The sequence below is a fragment of the Agelaius phoeniceus genome, chromosome 1 (assembly GCF_051311805.1).
Source record: "Agelaius phoeniceus isolate bAgePho1 chromosome 1, bAgePho1.hap1, whole genome shotgun sequence".
Taxonomy (NCBI): domain Eukaryota; kingdom Metazoa; phylum Chordata; class Aves; order Passeriformes; family Icteridae; genus Agelaius; species Agelaius phoeniceus.
Genome location: NC_135265.1, coordinates 25,715,329 through 25,733,488, shown reverse-complemented (window position 1 = coordinate 25,733,488; position 18,160 = coordinate 25,715,329). Strand labels below are relative to the sequence as shown.

Sequence of the window (18,160 nt, the reverse complement as noted above, 5' to 3'; positions counted from 1 at the left end):
AGCAAATGCAGAAAATCTCATGAGGATATTTTGAAAAGACTCAAGAACTTTGAATGGAGTCAAAGTCCTCTTTTCACCCATCTTTTCAATCAGCTGTACCCTTCATTAGTTGCCTTCCAAACAAGAAGGAAGCGTGGGACAATCTCATCCTAAAATTCTGCATTTTGACATTTCCAGTATTTAAGGCAGTCAGTGAAAAGTGAATTCCAAACACTGAAGTCAGACTAATCCGAGTTTCTTGTTTTCTATTCTCAAACTCGAAGGGTTCAGATGCTAAATAACTGAGCCCATAGCCATAGTAATGGCTGAACAATTTATCTTGAAAAGATAATGGCTATATTTTATCACATGAATGCATAGAAACAGTGTAAAGACTTCTCTAAGCTGCTCTCCTGAGGAATCTCTCTCTTCTGTTCATGTTTAGACTGACAGCATGAAGGGCTCAGCATTCATAAAGAGGCTTGGGAGATTGGAAACCTGAGAATGCATTTCCATCAGACCTGGGAGACCAAAATCACAGTGTTTATTTACCCCCTAGAGAATTACCAGTTAAATAGCCTCTCAACAGAATAAACACACTTTCCTGAATCTCCTTTACTGATGCACAGCCACAATCATATCCAAGATACATGCAGAGAATTCCCCAGCAGCAGATTGGAAAGGAAATGTAAGTTACACTTTCTCTCCCTCACACATCTGAAGGAAGAGATTGGGTGATATTTCCTCTGTGTTTTAATATGTAAAACACCACTACTGTTGATGTTTTCCTTGGCTGTGATGACAGAGAATAGGAAATATTCACCAAACCCACATACTTGACCCCTTCCATCACAGTTTTGGCTCAGGCAGTTTAAAGTGCATGATGTTTTATGTTTGCACTTATCTTCTTCCACACAAATGAGGAACAAGTGACTTTCCTCTGTGCTGGGAGGACCAATTCAAACCACACTGCCTCTCTGCTCATTGTCCTGACTGCCAGGCTCCATGGCATCACACTGTTGTTTGGGGTTTTTTCCTTGAAGGGTTGGAGATAGTACTCTTGTCTAGCAAGAAAAAGGTTTTTTAATAGTTGAAGAGCTCACTGGGAAAAAAGCAAGATCTTACTGAAAGAAGATGCTTCCTTAAATGAGCCTGTCCTTTTCATTCCAGCCTACTTCCAGATGGAGTAGAGAGCTTATTTTTCTTTTTTCTGTAACAGTCAAAGGCAGGTCAGCTCATGAGTGCTAGAGTCATAGGTCTGAGGGAGGCAAACACAAAGCCAAGTCTTAAATTCCCCATATCCATAGGTTCTTGCATTGGATAAAGGCCATGTGTCAGAGAGGAAGGACACCTTCTCCATCTGATCTAACAATGAACTCATGATAATGCTCCAGGGTTGAGCATCAACTGGTCCTAAGCAAAGAAGACAAAGACTCAGGGGCAAAACCCATTTTCTTGAGGCTTCAGCAGCCCACAGAGAAACAAGCAGAGATGAGCTGGACTGACCCAGGGAGGCTTCTGAGACAGCTTCTCCCTATGAGCAGGCAAAGCTCTCTGGACACACCGCTCAAGGAGTATCATCCCAGCAAAAGAGCTGTCTGTGTTTGAAGGCACTATTTCAGATGACAGATAACCAAGGTCAACTTGTGCTCCAGAAAAGCAGAATCTGAGCATCCAGCTCAGCAGTTTCTATTTCTGCTTCCTAAGGCAGACCTGGTTACCCAGTTATAAAAAAAACCCAACAACAACTGGCTACATTTATCACTCTATTTTCCCTGACAGTACCTTATATTTAGACAGATTTACCACCACCACCTTCTGAACCTACTTGAGTATCTTTCTTCTCTGAATGAGGCCTGGTAAAGTTCTACACTATCTTCTGCAGAAAATTACTCTGTTGTTGAACTTTTCTTGATCCTTCATTGTAAACAGCAAAAATTATGGTCAAGACGGCTATGAGTTTTTCCTCTTCTATCTGCTTTGTTCTAGTGCACAGACAACATCAGGCTAATGTACTGTTTTGCAATCGGTTTAAATGGTTCCACTGACCTGCCATCAGCATTCTGCAGTACAACAATGGCAGAGCAGCAAACCTCTGCCACTCTGTGTATTTATTTATCAACAAGAGAGCCAAACAGCCAACAAACAGCTCCATGAGTACAGATGCCAACATGATGTCAGCAGAGAGAAAGAAAGAAAGACTGTCCACATCAAAGTATGCAAACCTCCTTTTTCAGTATATGGAGCTAAACTGCAACTTCTCCCTAAGCTTCACCTACAGCAGGGGGACACAATTACCCTGACCAAACAACTGAGGGCAACATTCCAACACTGCCTCTTTACAAAGCACAGAATTTATAACTTCCTTGAGAAAGCATAAAAAAAAGGAATAAAGAACAATTTTAATTATATTAATAATGATTTATTTTTAAAAATGTTCCCATTAAACTGCTATCTAAGCACAACCCATTGTAAGTCAGAAGTAGTTTGGTTCCACTTGTATTTAAAGTGATTTTTATAATTATTCACATCAGAACAGACATTAATCACATAAACAATAGCTGCCTTGCAGAAAACACATGATAAGTAACTATGTTATGACTTACTATTATTTTTATTACATTCTTTAACTTGGATGCAAATTTTCTATTAAAATGGTTGTTTTAAAAAAAACATAAATCTTACCTTCAGATTGATGTGTGGCCAGAGGTGTCTGTGTCTCCTTGGAGTACGATACCACCTCCCGAGGTAAGAAATCGACCTGGGTAATCTTTGACACCCCTAGTTTGTGCAGTCTGCGTCTAAGGTGAAATACACAACATCAAAAGGTCAGTCATGGTAAATGTAAATCAGCACCAAGAACAAATGCTTGCTGCTATGGACAGGATAAAAATACTTCAGTGTTTGTAAAAACAACACAGTATGCATGAGAGGTACCTCACTGCAGTGAAGAAAATTAACCTGGGAACCATTTGCCATAGTAAAGTCCAATTGTTGAACCTCTAGATCATGCTGCTGAGAGGGACTGCAAATGGGAGAGAGAAATGGCCTGCTTGTGTCCCTCTTAACATGCAACAAAATTTTCTTAAATACCATCATTACTGTGATATTCTGTCTGCTAAAAGGAGCTCATCCTCAGCCTGGGACACACAGCTGTGGAAAGGGTACAGAAGGTTTAAACCAGGATGAATTAGACTGCCAAATGTTCAGCTGGGAGCAGTAACAGAGTCTTTAACTGGCAAGGTGCATCATTTCCATAAAGAAGGAGATTCTGCCTTTCACAGGTACCATTAATAGAGGCCTTGAAGTAGGTTTATGATTAGTGGAGTCCTAATGCAAGAGCTGCAGGAGAGCTACAATACAACTGGAGCAGGGCAACTATAGCCTTCTATTTTGTCTACTTCCCTTGCTTTAAATAAACCATATGAAATAAATCAGTGAAACAAACTAACTGTAAGTGGGTAAGAGAAAAAGAAGAGATGCACTTGAGCATGGCCATGAACACTTTTAGTTGTGCACAGTTCACTCAGCAGTGGGGGAAAAAATCAGTTTATTTCCTGCATATTAGCTGACTGTTTGCAGGGAGTGAAGAACATAAAATGGTTACTTGGAAATGTTTTACCAGAAAAAATGCCAACTTTCAGCAGAGAAATAATGCAAACACAATAAACAAATTAACTAAATAAGGCCAGTTACCTGAATCAACAATGTGAGCATGCTTGAGCATTTATGGGGAAATAAATTCCTGGACACAATGTTTCTCAACTTGCCACATAATTGAAGAGAATAATTTAGAATAACAGAAAATTCTTATACATTATCCATATCCTCTTCATTTTCCAGGTTGTCAGAAGAACAGAAGTCATAGGGGTTTTGACCTAATTAATTTACAGTGGTTTAGGTATTCAATTAAGATTCATATCTGAAAGGAAATGGGAGTCTAAAAAGGAAACTGTCATCATTGGATAACACCTACTGAACTTTTCAGCTGCATCAGTCATATTTTTTTTCTAATCTGTTTTACTGCCTGGGTTGTTATTAAGCTGACTGCAATTAGATTCAGCAGGTAATAGGTACAAATCAGCTGGGTTGTGTAACAAACCACTAGAGCAGAAACAGTTGTAGCTCTGAGTCTTTCCTCTTTTCAAAGAAGAAAAATTAACAAGTCTCCCTCCTTACAACCATCTCTGACTTTGCCAATATGAACAAAATCTACAATTGTCTAAAAACTCTACAGAAAAACTTCTACCTCATTACTGAGGGCAGAAAAGTTTCTTCAGCTGGCAAAAATTTTAGTAGTTTTACATTTTGTAGCTGTTTTAACTTACAGTCTGTGTGAATTCAATCTGTAATAAATATCTCACCCCAGCAAACTCTCATGTGCTTTTCCCTCCCTCAGCACCAGGTGTGCAATCTCTGTTGCCTTCTTGGTCAGTTTGATTTCCCTGTACAACCAGTCCCCAGCTGTCCCAGGCTACTCTTTCCATTTACTGAGGTTCTTTGCATTGAAAGAGTCTCTTGACAGTGGTCTTGGTTAAGCATAATCCCTAATTAATTATGTGTCAATCTAGACCTAATTAGAACCTCACCTAATTCTAAAACAGTTTCCCATGAGGTCACTCTGTATCTCCTGGCCTGCCTGAGGATGGGGGGAACATGACCCTAAAGGAGAGCTGGATGTAACTGCTGGCTGGGTGAATTGAACCGGTGCCCACTGTGTCCCAGAAGAGAGCTCCTTCCCACAGCACTGTGCTGAGACAATGCATGGAGTTCCTCATCTGAAACACTTCCAATTCAGTAACTGCTGGTGCCTCTACAAATGCCTAGTGCCACCCTTATTCTGTGATTACTGGTGAAGACTCAGAGGTCCTTCCTCATCTGAAGGAATGTGATCTTGATCTATTGATTGCCGATTGCCTGTGTCAAGCCACCTCTAATTGTTCTCATGTTACTAAAAGTTGGCCTAGCCTTTGGTCCCAAGCACTCAGGGACAACTGGAGCTTCCTTTCAATATCTGGACTTTACCAAATATGTGCAGTAATGTTCAAGTCTTTATTTCTTTTTAGGGCAACACTAAAAGGTCTATTGTTTTCCCATCCTCATTTTTCATCTGAGGTGCTCATAATTCTCATAAATTCAATAAATATTCATCCTAGAGAGCACATAAGCTTTGAATGATTCCTTTCCAAACTGCTAATGGGATGTCAGTAGTGAATAAAACCCATGCATGAAAACTGATTCTTCTGTCCAAAGGTATCATAAGAAAGATGCATCTGCTAGAAATGTTTTGAGACACACATCATTTAATTGCTGACTGCAGGATTTCTTTTGCATTGGTTTTGTTGGGGTTTTTTTTGCTCTAGTCTCAGGACACTAGAGGAAGTTTAACTCTGCCTTGGGTTTGAGGACAGTTTTCTTTCAAAAGGGACAGGACTTCCATTAAAATGTATGCCTGTGGATCTGCTCTTTGGCATGCTTCTTTTCTGTCTCTGCACTGGCTGCTAGTAATTGATTGAAGTCTCTGCATACAGAGTTATCTTTTCATGAGTCAGATAAAGGAACTTGCTTTGCACAGCTGTTTGAGAAACCTTGGTCTTAGGTGTCCTCATCTTTTAATTCAAACTTCTGTAAAAAAAGGCGCTGGGATTGCTATAAAGTTTTTGTAGGTTAAAATAGCTCAAAAAACTCTACCTTTTTGGTACAGCCCAGGTAAAGTTGTAGATGTGTGACCTATTTGAAATCACACTCATGTGTAAACTACAAACATTCCTAGGAGTTCTAGATATGGAGAAATACTTCTGTTTAGAAAACTCTCTGGATACTTTCCTTTTGGATCTTTCTGGGTGAACAGACCTAACACACCTAACTGCAGCTGGGAGCACTGTCAATCAGCTAAAGGGAAGATGTTGTTTTTCTGACAGAATGGTGAATGAAGTAGCAAAAGCACGAGAGAGTTGCCTGGAGACTCAAACAGACAACCCTGTTAAGTTCACTGGTAGAACAAATTTTTCATAGCAGTGATTTGGTTTTACCTATGATTCATGCTCTGAAGAGCTTGAGGTACTGCTACCCACCCTTTTAGACAAAAAGGTTATCCTAAATACCTCTGCAGGCAAGCATTTCTACATAATTTAAATTTACTGGTTTTTTTCACTTGTTGGGGTAAAGAAGTTCCATCCCAAACTATAAAATATTAATTTTAGCCCTATTAAAATTTTTAAAAAGCTTCATAGGCCTGAACTCAACTAAGATGGCACTTACTCTTGGACTATGATCATATTTAAGTGTACAATTTTAAACACATACACAGCTCCTAAGGGAAAAGGGGACATTGTTACTGCATGTGGAAACAACATAACTATAGCCAGCAGAAAGGAGGGGGGAAAGTATCTAGCAAATGATTCAGAGAGAACAGTCTGAATCAACAGGTACAAACAAGATCAATGTAACTATACATGCACATATATGCCACAATAATAACATTTCATCTGAAATGAAATAGTTATTTGTATTGTGTTTCAGGCAACGGAAATAGCAATTTATCTTTTCATAAGCTTATTTAAATAGCTGGGTTTTTTTCCCACAAATATGACTTTGCTGAAGCTTCTTATTTATAAAACTAAAAAAATGAAACTTAAATTATGGTCTTTTTGAGTCAGAAAAGCAAATGAAAATCACATCCAACCAGCTCAACTAGGAAGCATTTTCAACATAATTCTTGCAAAGAAAGGATAACAAAAAGAGCTGACATATACCCAAGTTCAGAGTCAGACTGGAGTTGCAGCACTGAGGGGTCTGTGTCCCATTGCAAGGTCCTAGGGTGGTAATCAGCCGTGCAGCACGAAGGGGAGGGAAGAAAAGAACACACAGAATTAACTGAAAGGATGAACAAAACCCCATCTCCTTAGTTACATGCTCTACATTGTACATTCAACCTCCAGGTGCAAGCAACAGCCACCATATGTCAAACAAGGTTTGTATGTCAAACTGAGACAGGGCAGGCAATTTAATAAAACCACATATTATTGATAAACAGAGGAAAGAAGCTGGATTCTCTGTCACATATTGATTAACTAAACATGAGGTCGGGGTTTTTTTGCTTTTCCTGAAAAATTCTAACTCTTTAACTTAGGTTGATGGATTCACAATAATTTGTAAAATCTGCAGGCACTATTTATTTATGTTTTTATGATAAGGTAAACTGAGCACCTGCCATGAACTCTACTGAAGAGTTTATCCCTTCCCACACTCCTGAGACAGACAGTAATCCATCCTGCACACATGCTCTGGGCAGGAGAATCACAGAGTGCATATGACAGCAAATGGCACACTGACACCCAGCTCTGACACACTCTGAGGGCACCTGGGACAAACAAACAAATCCTTTTTCTTTTCCTCCCAATAAAATTCCTGGGGAGGAGGCTAACCATACATCTGAGAAAATCAGATCTATGTCAGTCTCTCAGATGAGGCTATCACCTAATGTACAAATGTTCCAGAGGTGTGATCTGAAGTGAAAATGTTGCTCCTTGCACTGCAGTGCACTTTCCCATGCAACCAGCTCCAAAACACCTTTAAAACACTCACAGAGCCTTTAAAGAGTCTTGTGAAATATTCAGAATCCTTCAGTTTAGAAATGCAGAAACTGACATATTGGGCCCAATATTTTCAAAAATGCCTGCTCCTTCCCTGTCTCTTACTTTTACTTTCTTTTTCCACACTCAGGAAGCCACATCTTATATGCAAGAAACCTGCCAGAATCCGTGACAGAGTCAGGAACACACAAGTGGCTCCTCAGCACCCTTTCCTGTAGTATGAATATTAGATTATGCACTGCTCTCACTAGCAGAGGCTAGAGCAAAGATAAGTGCTCCTTCCCTAAGCAAGCAAGTCTTCATGAACACATGCTGGAAAATGATAGTTGTCAAAATTAAACCCCCCATTTCTTCTGAATATAAATTCTGAGGATATAGAGATGATAATGCTACCAGGTTCAGCCAAAACTAGCTATATAATAGCTCTTGTCAATATACACAAGTCTTTCTGCAACAATAGCAACCTCTGCCAATGAATCACTCATATAAACTAACAAGTTACTGAATTAGTTCAGAAATAGATCTATTAAAGCTAAATAATTATTCTACCTCCTGTCCTTAGTAAACTCGCCCATTCTATTCTAACTCACTCTCTGGACAGACAGACAAGGGCATATGCTGCACTCTCGTCATTTCAGAATGAAAAAGAATAAATCTCAACACCCTGTGCATACAAAAAGAATGAAAAACTGTAATGCAAAAACTGTAATGCACTCATTTCCCTCAACTTATGATCCATAGTAATATTTATCAGGATAAAAGATTTTATACTGATAAAGAAAGGCTTCTCCAAAACGAAATTGTATTACAAAAGGTCAGACATAAAATAATACAGCAAGAAATAACAGATTTTTCCCTTGTAACTTGACTGCAGTGTAAGTACAGTGGAAAATGGACATAAGACCTGAATGCCTGATGCAAGGCAAAGGCATCAATGACTAATGCATTATAGATACTCCATTAAAAATTCTATCTGTGTGCAGATTGCTCTTGTAATGTCACCAAGGTCAGTTGCATATATTAGGACTTGCTACATAAGTGCCAGTTTCTAATTTTACTGCTGCCTAGGGGCTACTCATACATTCATGTCCAGGTTTTCCAAACTCTGAAAAGAAAATACACATAACTCATTTCATTTTCCTCCCCCCAGCATTCACTTTCAAACCTACAGGGTTTGTATGGGGATAAAGGCTATTTCATCAGAACACCATTATCATTTGATTAAAGCAAGAGCTTGCACCAGGTCTCTAGAAGTACAGTCCCTATGTTCCACCTCCAAGAATCCAGGCCAGGTCACAAGAGAGGGAATCTTTACCTGGTATATTGATAAAAATGCCCAAAAAATAAAATATTAGGGATCTCCCACACTCAAGACAACACTCAAATCCCAAAACTATGGGAGCAACACTTGTGGTTCAGGCCATCACAGGCTGACATGTATAGACATTCCTCCCTTAAGTATTTATTATCTGGATTCTCACAGACAGCCTTCACCACTCTGGACACTGATACCTACTTTTAATAGCAATTCTCCTTGACTACTAATTACATATATTTTCAACAGTTTTAATGCATCTGCGAAACATTTCCCAGATTTGTGCTCCCTGGTGCATCCCTGTGTTACTTGCACACATGTGAGGAAGAGATGAGGAAGCAATCTGCTGAATTGTCCTCTCCAGCTTGGCTGAGCAATGCTATCACACAAAATGAGGCCTGCAGGTAACAAATCTTCAGGTTTCAAGTCTCTCGCCCTGGGAGACAGAACACAAGTGGCTACACTCAGGTAGTAAAGGCTGCAGAGCACAGGGAGTGACTCTGTTTCAAGGAACACTATTGATTTGTTCTTTGTCTCTTCCTGGCACCTGAAGAATGTCATCAGATCAAAATGAAAGTGAGTGAACAGTAAAGATGTAATCTGGACCTGCAATTTAGCCAGTTTCCATGGAAATAACATCAAAAAAGAAAGAAACAGATTCTTTGAGGTTTAGCAACCCAAAAATGATGTTGAATAGCCCGTGCTGTCATCCTGACTAGAAAATTAGAGCTAATCTGCTTGTGATGAACAGCCATTGCGTACGACATTCCTGATCATATGGATGAGCACCGCAGTTACGCTTGTTCTCCTGTGGACACTCCTCAGTGGGGATTTTGAAATGCCACTGGACCTCAGCAGAAAAGCAGCTTTTTCCAACTAGTTCATGAGTTCCTCCTCCAGACCATTCTTCATGAGGAAAAGGACTAGGTGCTCTTGCTCTTCTTTTTTCTTTCTTACTTCTTCATAAAAGAAAACTGCAAAACTTCAATTCACCCAGAGACAGAAGCAGAGAAGGTAATGTCACAGACCCTGAGGACAAGTGCATGGCCTAGGAGTCAGCAGTCAGGATGAGGTGCTCCCACTCTGGACCTTTCAGAGAACACAAATTGCTCAATGTTCCCCTAAATGGATTCAAAGGATTTTGGCACAGGTCTGTGTAGAAGAGATGAAAAACATTTTAATTGAACATTTTTATGGGGAAAAGAGAGGAGCATTAGACTGAGCAGGTAAAAGCAGTGCTCCCTAGCAGTCTCCAGTCCTGCAGACTCCTCCCATGGGTGGAGTGACACAGATATGGCAAGAATCCCTGGAAACTCACTGACCAGCACAGTCAGGGCTAAGCCAGATCAGTCTGTTTCCCCCACCCAGACAGACTGACATTATTTTAATCAGAACTACCCAACATTGTTTCAGAGCTGGGTGCTGTATCAGTCTCCCACATAGTGGCAAACAATAGCCCAATAGTGTCATGGTCCATTTCCCTTGGACATGTTCAGTGCACAGCAGCTGCCCCTGGCTCACTGAAGGATAAAAAGCTGTATCACTAAATAACAGATTGTTCTAAAGCAGCACAAAGGGAATGAGGGCTCTTAGATGTTGCACTAAGAAGACAAGGTGCAAGTGTTATTACCTCTCTTTCAACTGATCTGCTTTCACTCTCTTCCTTTAGATAGGCATCTCAATAACCTATTTTTTCTCAAATTTAGGACAGTACTAATGCTGGTGCTGTTTCAGCTCTAACTACTGAAGAAGTACCAGATAATTTTGACACATCATCTTTTAATAACCTGAAGAAAGAAACCAACAAGAGGAAGAGGCCCAGATGTCATATATTTACTAAAGGATCGGATGGTAAAACAACTGAATGTTGTTATTTCTTCTGAATTCAAGTCCAAAGCATTAGGAAGATATTCAGAGCACAGTTCTAAAAGGACAGAGAACTGTTACAAAATCTAAGGTGGGAGGAATTTGAACAGAAGCATTCCCTTTTCTGTAGCATTATTATTATTACCATGGAAAAACAGGCACTGCCATATGTTACAATGCTCTGTGTAACCTTACCTCCAGAAGATTTTATTCTGATTGCATAATGTCAATTATGTAGATTAAAAATGTGGAAAAGACTAAAATAAGCTACAAATAAAATAAAACACTTGAAACCTTTTGGAAAATTCCCAACCTCAGAATGCATTAATGAAGCATAGATTCTGACATCCAAAACTGTCTGGAATCCATGAGAACTCTTCAGCTGATTTAAGCAGCTTTGGGTCTGGCCTTAGCAGTAGCGTATGAAACACATACAGCATCAGTTCCAATACATATCCTTAGTAATCTGCCATCAAAAAATGATATTTAGTATCTGTAATCACGATCATATCGCAACAGAACTTGGCTCTGGATGCGTGCCCCAATCCAACACTTTTCATGTGCAACATACTGACAGCTTAGTTGTTACTCTGCTTCCCTGCAGCCAAAATCAAATTCTCCCTCATCTGTTGCTGATGCTGCAGAACATGTGTTCTGCATGATTTCTTTTCTCCCCCAACTCCCCTTTCCCAGGTCAAGAGCAGCCAGGCCTGAAAATCCATGTTTCTGAAAAAAAGGCTCTTCACAGGAAAAGCAGCAAAGTCTGCTTTCCCAGGGGCTTCTTGCAGGCAGAATCCTCTTTGCAGCATTGCAAATCACACCTTCAAGCAGAATTGGAGGAAAGCAAAGACCATATTCTGGCATCTCCTGTCACCAAGAGCTGTTGTGCTCTCCAGACCAGGAGAAAACTGCACTGACAGTGTACTAAGACCCAAGGTATCTCCTGAACTGAGATACCCATATGTGTCCCTAATGAAACACCATTAGAGCTGACAGGGCCCAAACCAAGCATCTCCCCCAGCAGCAACAGCAGTGTCCTAAAATGACCATTTGTATGGGAAATAGCAATGCCCTCCTAACCCTACAATTCAGTGGCAGACTGTGCCATGACTCCACAGATTAGGCTGTGCCACAGTTTTTCAGGGATCAAAGGCCAATCCACTAAGCAGAGCATAGACTGTTACCAAACTGAAGCAAAGAGACCAGAAATGAAGGTGGGACTCCTCCAGAGCACATGGACTCACCTATCCTGTAGGAAATCTCAAGGCACCTTTGCTTACCAGAGTAATACTTTTAAAAGGATGTGAATGTGACTAGCCTCATTCTCCCTGTCTGTGGTAGGAAGGGGTCTTGATACTGCAGGATGTGTTTATACAATCTTCAGGCACCTAAATGAAGGGCTCCACCAGTGAAACATTACCATGGGCTCTTTCCATGCAAACACAAAGGCAGGAGATTGCTCCGTGCAGCAGTTCCAAACACCCAACTTGGGCTCCAGTTGTGAATAGGTATTAGAGCTGGTTTGTATCTTTACTATTCACTCTCACTTTGATCTGCTGAGAAATGGATAAGGAAGCAATCAGTTGCTACTTGACAGCCTGCAGGCTTCAGTCTGCTTCTTGCTTTCTTTTCCTCTAACTTCAAATGCAACTAGCAAAAGAAATGAATTAGGAAAACTGAGCTAAACAACAATTGAAAAACTGCAGACAACACAATTCTGGCTTCTGACTTTGATGTAAAGAGGAGCTTTATGTTTAAAATTACAATTTTCACCCTGGATTACAATTTTCAAAAGATTCAGAATTGCTTACATTAGGAACTCTGCACCTTCATACTGATGGCACATCGGACAACGTGTTACACCCAAGTCATACAACCTTAAAAAATACTGATCACAACATCTGTGAGATGAGACCTCTCTTAAAATCACCAACAGAATAAAATGCTAAAATGTGTATGAATTATTTTTTTCAATATGATACCAAATATTGTCAGCAAATTGCAATCCAGTAGTATTTGTAATTTCAGTGTGTAATCTATCATGTATCTAGACCAATTTTTTTTTCATATCTGAATATTGCCAGAATGAATTTAAGGCTACATAATTATTTAGCTACTTTAGAGTTCTATCTTGTTTCTTGTGTCACTTTCTCCAAAGCTACTGACTTGCTGCAGGTTAAATAGAAAACCTGAACTAAGAAACTGTTGATGAGAAATTATTGCAGATGTTTAAATATATGTGTGTACAGATAAGCTATTTGTTTTTATTCATTTCGCTCTACATTTAAATAATTTTAATTCTCTCCACTGTGATTTTCACTTTTTGATATTTTTGTACAATTGAAGTGTGTCTCCAAAACAAACTATATAAAAAAACAGGAGATTCAAAGCTACTAGTCAGAGATGGAAAAGTACCACTAGCCTCAATGGATGGTTTGCATCTAAGCCACTATTCTGCTGCCATCTGTGCTCTGTTTTGGAGATCTGTTCCACTTTGAAAGGATTGGCAAAAAGAAAATACCTTCCTTGTGCTGCTTGTTTTCTGAAGCACACTATAAGCAAGATGGCAATCAGCAGTTGGGGAGGATTTGTGCCTCTCACTTGTGCTCATAGAGCAAAGTCTGCTCTGACTTCTCTGTGCACTCCTGTGTTCAGGGCTGCTACTGCTAATCATAAAATAAAATGCCTTAATACATTCAGAGAACAAGGAGCTTGGCACCACTGCTGGAGCACAGCCAGAAGGTTTTGCTTGGGTTTGCATTTACACTTCCAAGCAGGCTGACACCTCTGACTTCCAGTCTTCACCAATAAAAAGAGCAACTCTGACCTCCCTGAGAGCACAGCACTATCTTTTAGCTGCCTGGCAACCATAAGAGCCCTTTTCAGAATGGAATGAGTTTAAAACACCTTTTTTTAAAAGATATATTTATGAAAAAAGTCATGGACAAACAATATTTAAAACACATGTGTATTTCAAAATTCTTCTTGAATCAAGGCTATGCTGCAGAATGGATTTAATAGTTTTCAAAAACCATTTGATTTTCAAATCAGGATGAACAATTCTGGCAAGCTTGCAATGATAAGGATGTATCACAAGACCAACTGATTCCCATTTCACAGAATTCCACTAATTAAATTAGAAATTTAATTCTTCCAATCTGCTGAATTTATCTTCTATATTTGAAGTCTGTCCTTTGGTTCAGGTCTGCATTACAGATCTCCTGGCAATATCATACTCACACTTTATATTCTATAGCTAAAGAAATCTTAGTCTGCAAATTTATGCTGGTTTACCAGGAGGGTCACTGTGGGCAGCTGGATCTGTGAGGACAGAAGGTCAAACAGAACTGACACAGATTTACTCTGAGTGCCAGATACTAAAATGGCCATTTTGAAAGTGCAGTAATAAAAAACCGGTTCAGGCACAAGGCACAAGTTGTTTTATTCCCTTAGCAAACCTTGAAAATTCTTTTTTCAAACACTATTTTTGTCTTGGTTTTTATACCAAGAGTAAGTCTTTGCAGCAAAACAGAACTCAAATGATCACAAACGTAAAGAACGAACTTGGCAGGAGAAGTTTTATATGCTATCAGCTCATGCAAATGCTTGAAAGGAACTTCAGTTTCCTCACATTAGGAGTCTTTGATCCAGACTCCATGGATATGCATATAAGGAAAGCTTTCTAATAAACTTCAAGGGACTTTGATTACAATTGCACAAAAGACAAAATCATATTTAATAATCAAATCTAGGAAAGTCAATCCATAACTTTTCAGAGGATTCAAAGAGGTAACATGAAGGTTGGAACCTACAGCTTTTAGTCTGGTATTACTCAGCTGAAGAAGAAGGTGAAAGATTTCAGCAAATTTTCCATTTTGTTTTGGTACTAAAATCCAGTAACTCCTAGCTGTAAGAAGAGCTAGTGTTTCCCTTCCTTTATACAATTTATTTTGTGGAAGAAGAAAAGCAAAATTGTTACAAAAGATGAGATTTTGCTACAATTAGGGTTGAAACAAGAACTCACTGTATGAGAGTTATCAAAATTTTTTCACATAAACAGTCAAAATGTCAAAAGTTCTCATGACCCAATGATCTGACTTTTAATAGACCAGCTCAGAAATTATTTTCTGAGTTTGAACTATTAAAGTAAATAAGTACATAAAAAATTAATGAATAAAAATCAATTTAAAATGGCAAACCATTTTTTTTTTCATAGGTTCTGCTTATGAAAAATTTTATATGGCATACTTAGACTGTTTCAAAACTCCTTGGGGAAAAAAGTAAAATAAAAAAAAATAGCAATATCTCGCCAGTGGCAGCAATTCCCACTTTACACATTTGAAGGAAATCCTAAAAATTACTGAAATAGTTACTCATTTGATCTTTTCATTTTACCAGATAAAACATGAAATTGTGAATGGAAATTTCCTAAGGTCTTTTTAATAGGCTAGAGAAGGAAAAAACATTAATATGCACAAACTGTACCAGTTTAACTATGTTAAATAGTTTAAAATGAGAGGTGATCTTACACTATTTAATTAAATTAAGATGAAATTCAGTGCAAGGGAACTGTTTAAGCTGAGCTGGTCTTAGCAAGTAAGTTGTTTTGTTTTAAGAGGATTAGTATTTTAGTCCCTAAAATCATCTGATTGTCTGACTAAATATATGATGATATGCCTGTAAATAACTAAAGAGAACTAACTACATATGGGCTGATAACCTAAATGGTTAAGTGGGGCTTTATACATTAATATTATTTTCTTCTGGATGCAGCTGGGGCTCAGGTTTCCAAGGCATTTTACAAAGCACCCTGGGAATGGCAATCTTTCCTTCTCCTTTGATTTATAGCATGGAGATGCTTGCTAATGAGAAAAATAATCAAAGATCTGGAGGACTGAACTCTATCAATCCTTTAGGAAGGAAAGCATGAAAATCCTAATGATGCCAGAGGCTCAAACGCTAAAAGGATTGCAGATGATTCTAATTAATATGGACCATTCAGACTCTGTAACTGGCACACACCGAAAAACACTCCCTGCTTTCTAGGTCAGATATACAAACACTTGAAAGCAGCTGCCAAATATCAGTCCCTAAGGTGTCTGCTTCTGTTTATGGGCTAAAAAAAACCAACAAAAAAATAACCAAACTGGCAGGGCTAGGCTTTAGATATCTAGGGCTAAATATTCATTGAATGTAAAGGAGAAAGATTGTAGTTCTTCTTTGGCAGGGAGAAAAGGAGGGAAAACAATGTAAGAACTCTGCCATCCTTCAGCCTTGCATCCTAACCTCTGCAGGGCAAGCTGTGATGTGCAAACAGCCCAACAGCCACCCACTGCTATCCTGTAAACAGCCTGAGGTGGGGAAGTGTGGAGATTGCAGCAGAGTTCCCAGGCCAAAGACAGCAGAGACAGCCAGGGTTCCCCCAGGCAAGGGGAGGAGGCTGACACTGTCACTGCTTCACAGAAGCCATCACCATTCAGTTCAGGAAGGCTTAAGGCATGATTTGGCCTCTAAGTCTGCTGGAAACTGTAAAATGAAATGTGTGCCAAGCAATCCTGACAATGGAGTTGTGGTAAATTAAATGGAAAAAAATGTAACAGCTGGGTGTTATTAATTTCTGTCCTACCATGTAATGGTGCACACCCCATACCAAGCCCAAAGCCACCAAAACAGAGTGGCAACACAGTGTCCCAGAGGGCATCCCATTTATCTCCAGCCACCAAGCAGAAAACTTCTCTTGACTCTGCACTGTGAAAAACTGCACAACAGTCCCTAGGGTTACAATCCTTCTTTGTCTGAATAAAACACCATGCAAGCAAAGTTTGCCATGAAGCAGTTATTTTCCCTCAGTGTCCTGTAGCTCCTTTAGAGTCTTCACATTGTTCTGTACTTCCCTTTGGCTCAGCCCATTTATGAAATAAGTATGCCACTAAAGCAGCCATTTAGAAAGCATTTTGTACATATAAATTGATCTTACAAAAAAGCACCATAAAGGAAATAATCCACTACAAATAACTGTTACAGCTGCTGCTCCTGAGGCAATACATCACAGGCCCACTTGTCCTGGAACAAGTGAAGAAGGATCCCTGTCATTTCTGAATGTGGGAACACAATGAAATGCTGGTAATGCAAAGCAGAGTGGCAGTGATGAAACAGCATCATTGCACAGAACCTGTCAAATGCATTTACTTAATGATAAAGTAGCTGAGCCCGAGGCAATATGGTTCTGCTGGCAGTGGTTTTAGCAGCTCTTTTAGAAACATGGTTTTGCTAATGTCTGTGAGAGATGTTTTCTGCAGCTAAAGAGAAGATAGGAAATATGCTGTATGGACTATTAAAGGTCATCTACTACAATAATCCAACATTCCTGCACAAATGAAATAGAGACCAGAATCTACCTTCTTTTGCCTTCTTTATCTATCTAATTAAACAGCAAAGTAGACACTTAAAAGGGAGAAGGACATTCTGATACCCTTTCTTCAGCTTGTTAATGTGTTATATTACTGTTCTAAGTAAGAAGCTATTTGAAAATTAAAGCTGAGTTCCCAAGTATGATTTTTCAGGAAAAAAGGACAGAGCTCAAACTTTGATGACATGTAGATGTACTCATGAGAGATCACAGAACAAAAAGGATCTTTCTGATTTTAAATATTATGTAGTAAGAACACACTGGAGTAGTGATACCTTTTTTTTTTTTTTACTTTCAGTGAGCAAGATTAAATACAAAACTGTAAAATAATGATATGCTTTGACTTATATGGTGCCCAGATGCTCCAGAGCTATCTCATTCCTTTTGATTGTGTATCTGAAAAGCATGAAATGTTTGTGTTTGACAGTCAGACAAGAAGTAATGTGAGATTAACACAAGACTGGTGTGTGTGTTTAGATGCTGCAAAATAAACCAGAATAACTATTATTTATACAAAAATGAGTAAACAATATGCTGCAGAGAAAAAGGACTGGAATCCTATCTGTTTCTTCCTGCACCAGGCCAATACAATCTGGGAGTGAACATCAACACATAGAAAGAAAATATATCCTAGCATATTTATTCTTATAGCAAAATAGCTCAAAGTGGCCACAGTAGATGGAAGGAACACAGGATCCCATCTGATGAAAACATACACAAATGCAGACTAATACTGTCAGCAAACTTCAAAACAGAATGAGAGAGAAGAAGACATGCTCTCAACTCTCTATCAGTAAGGACACCCAACCTAATGTGACAGCTGCTACAATATTCTCTGGAATACAACTGGGAACATTCAGAGGTCACAGTGACTGCAAGATCAACTGATGTAGTGGACAAAAAAATCATGCCACAAGCCAAAGCCAAAGGCCATACTGCTCCTTTAGAGAAATGTGCTCCAGCATTGAAGACAGCTGTTCTATTTCTAGGATTTCT

At 39.1% G+C, this 18,160-nt stretch overlaps 1 protein-coding gene across 4 annotated transcripts in view; it reads right to left on the bottom strand.

Moving 5' to 3' along the window:
* DYNC1I1 (dynein cytoplasmic 1 intermediate chain 1) overlaps positions 1-18,160 on the bottom strand; it is a 187,016-nt gene that overhangs the window by 140,170 nt on the left and 28,686 nt on the right. For all 4 annotated transcript variants that reach the window (XM_054641548.2, XM_054641558.2, XM_077175111.1 and 1 more), the window contains exons 5-6: positions 6,735-6,794; positions 2,665-2,780 (exon numbers count right to left, since the gene is read on the bottom strand). In XM_054641548.2, the coding sequence (XP_054497523.1) occupies positions 2,665-2,780; positions 6,735-6,794 (176 nt within the window). The remainder of the gene's footprint in view (positions 1-2,664; positions 2,781-6,734; positions 6,795-18,160) is intronic.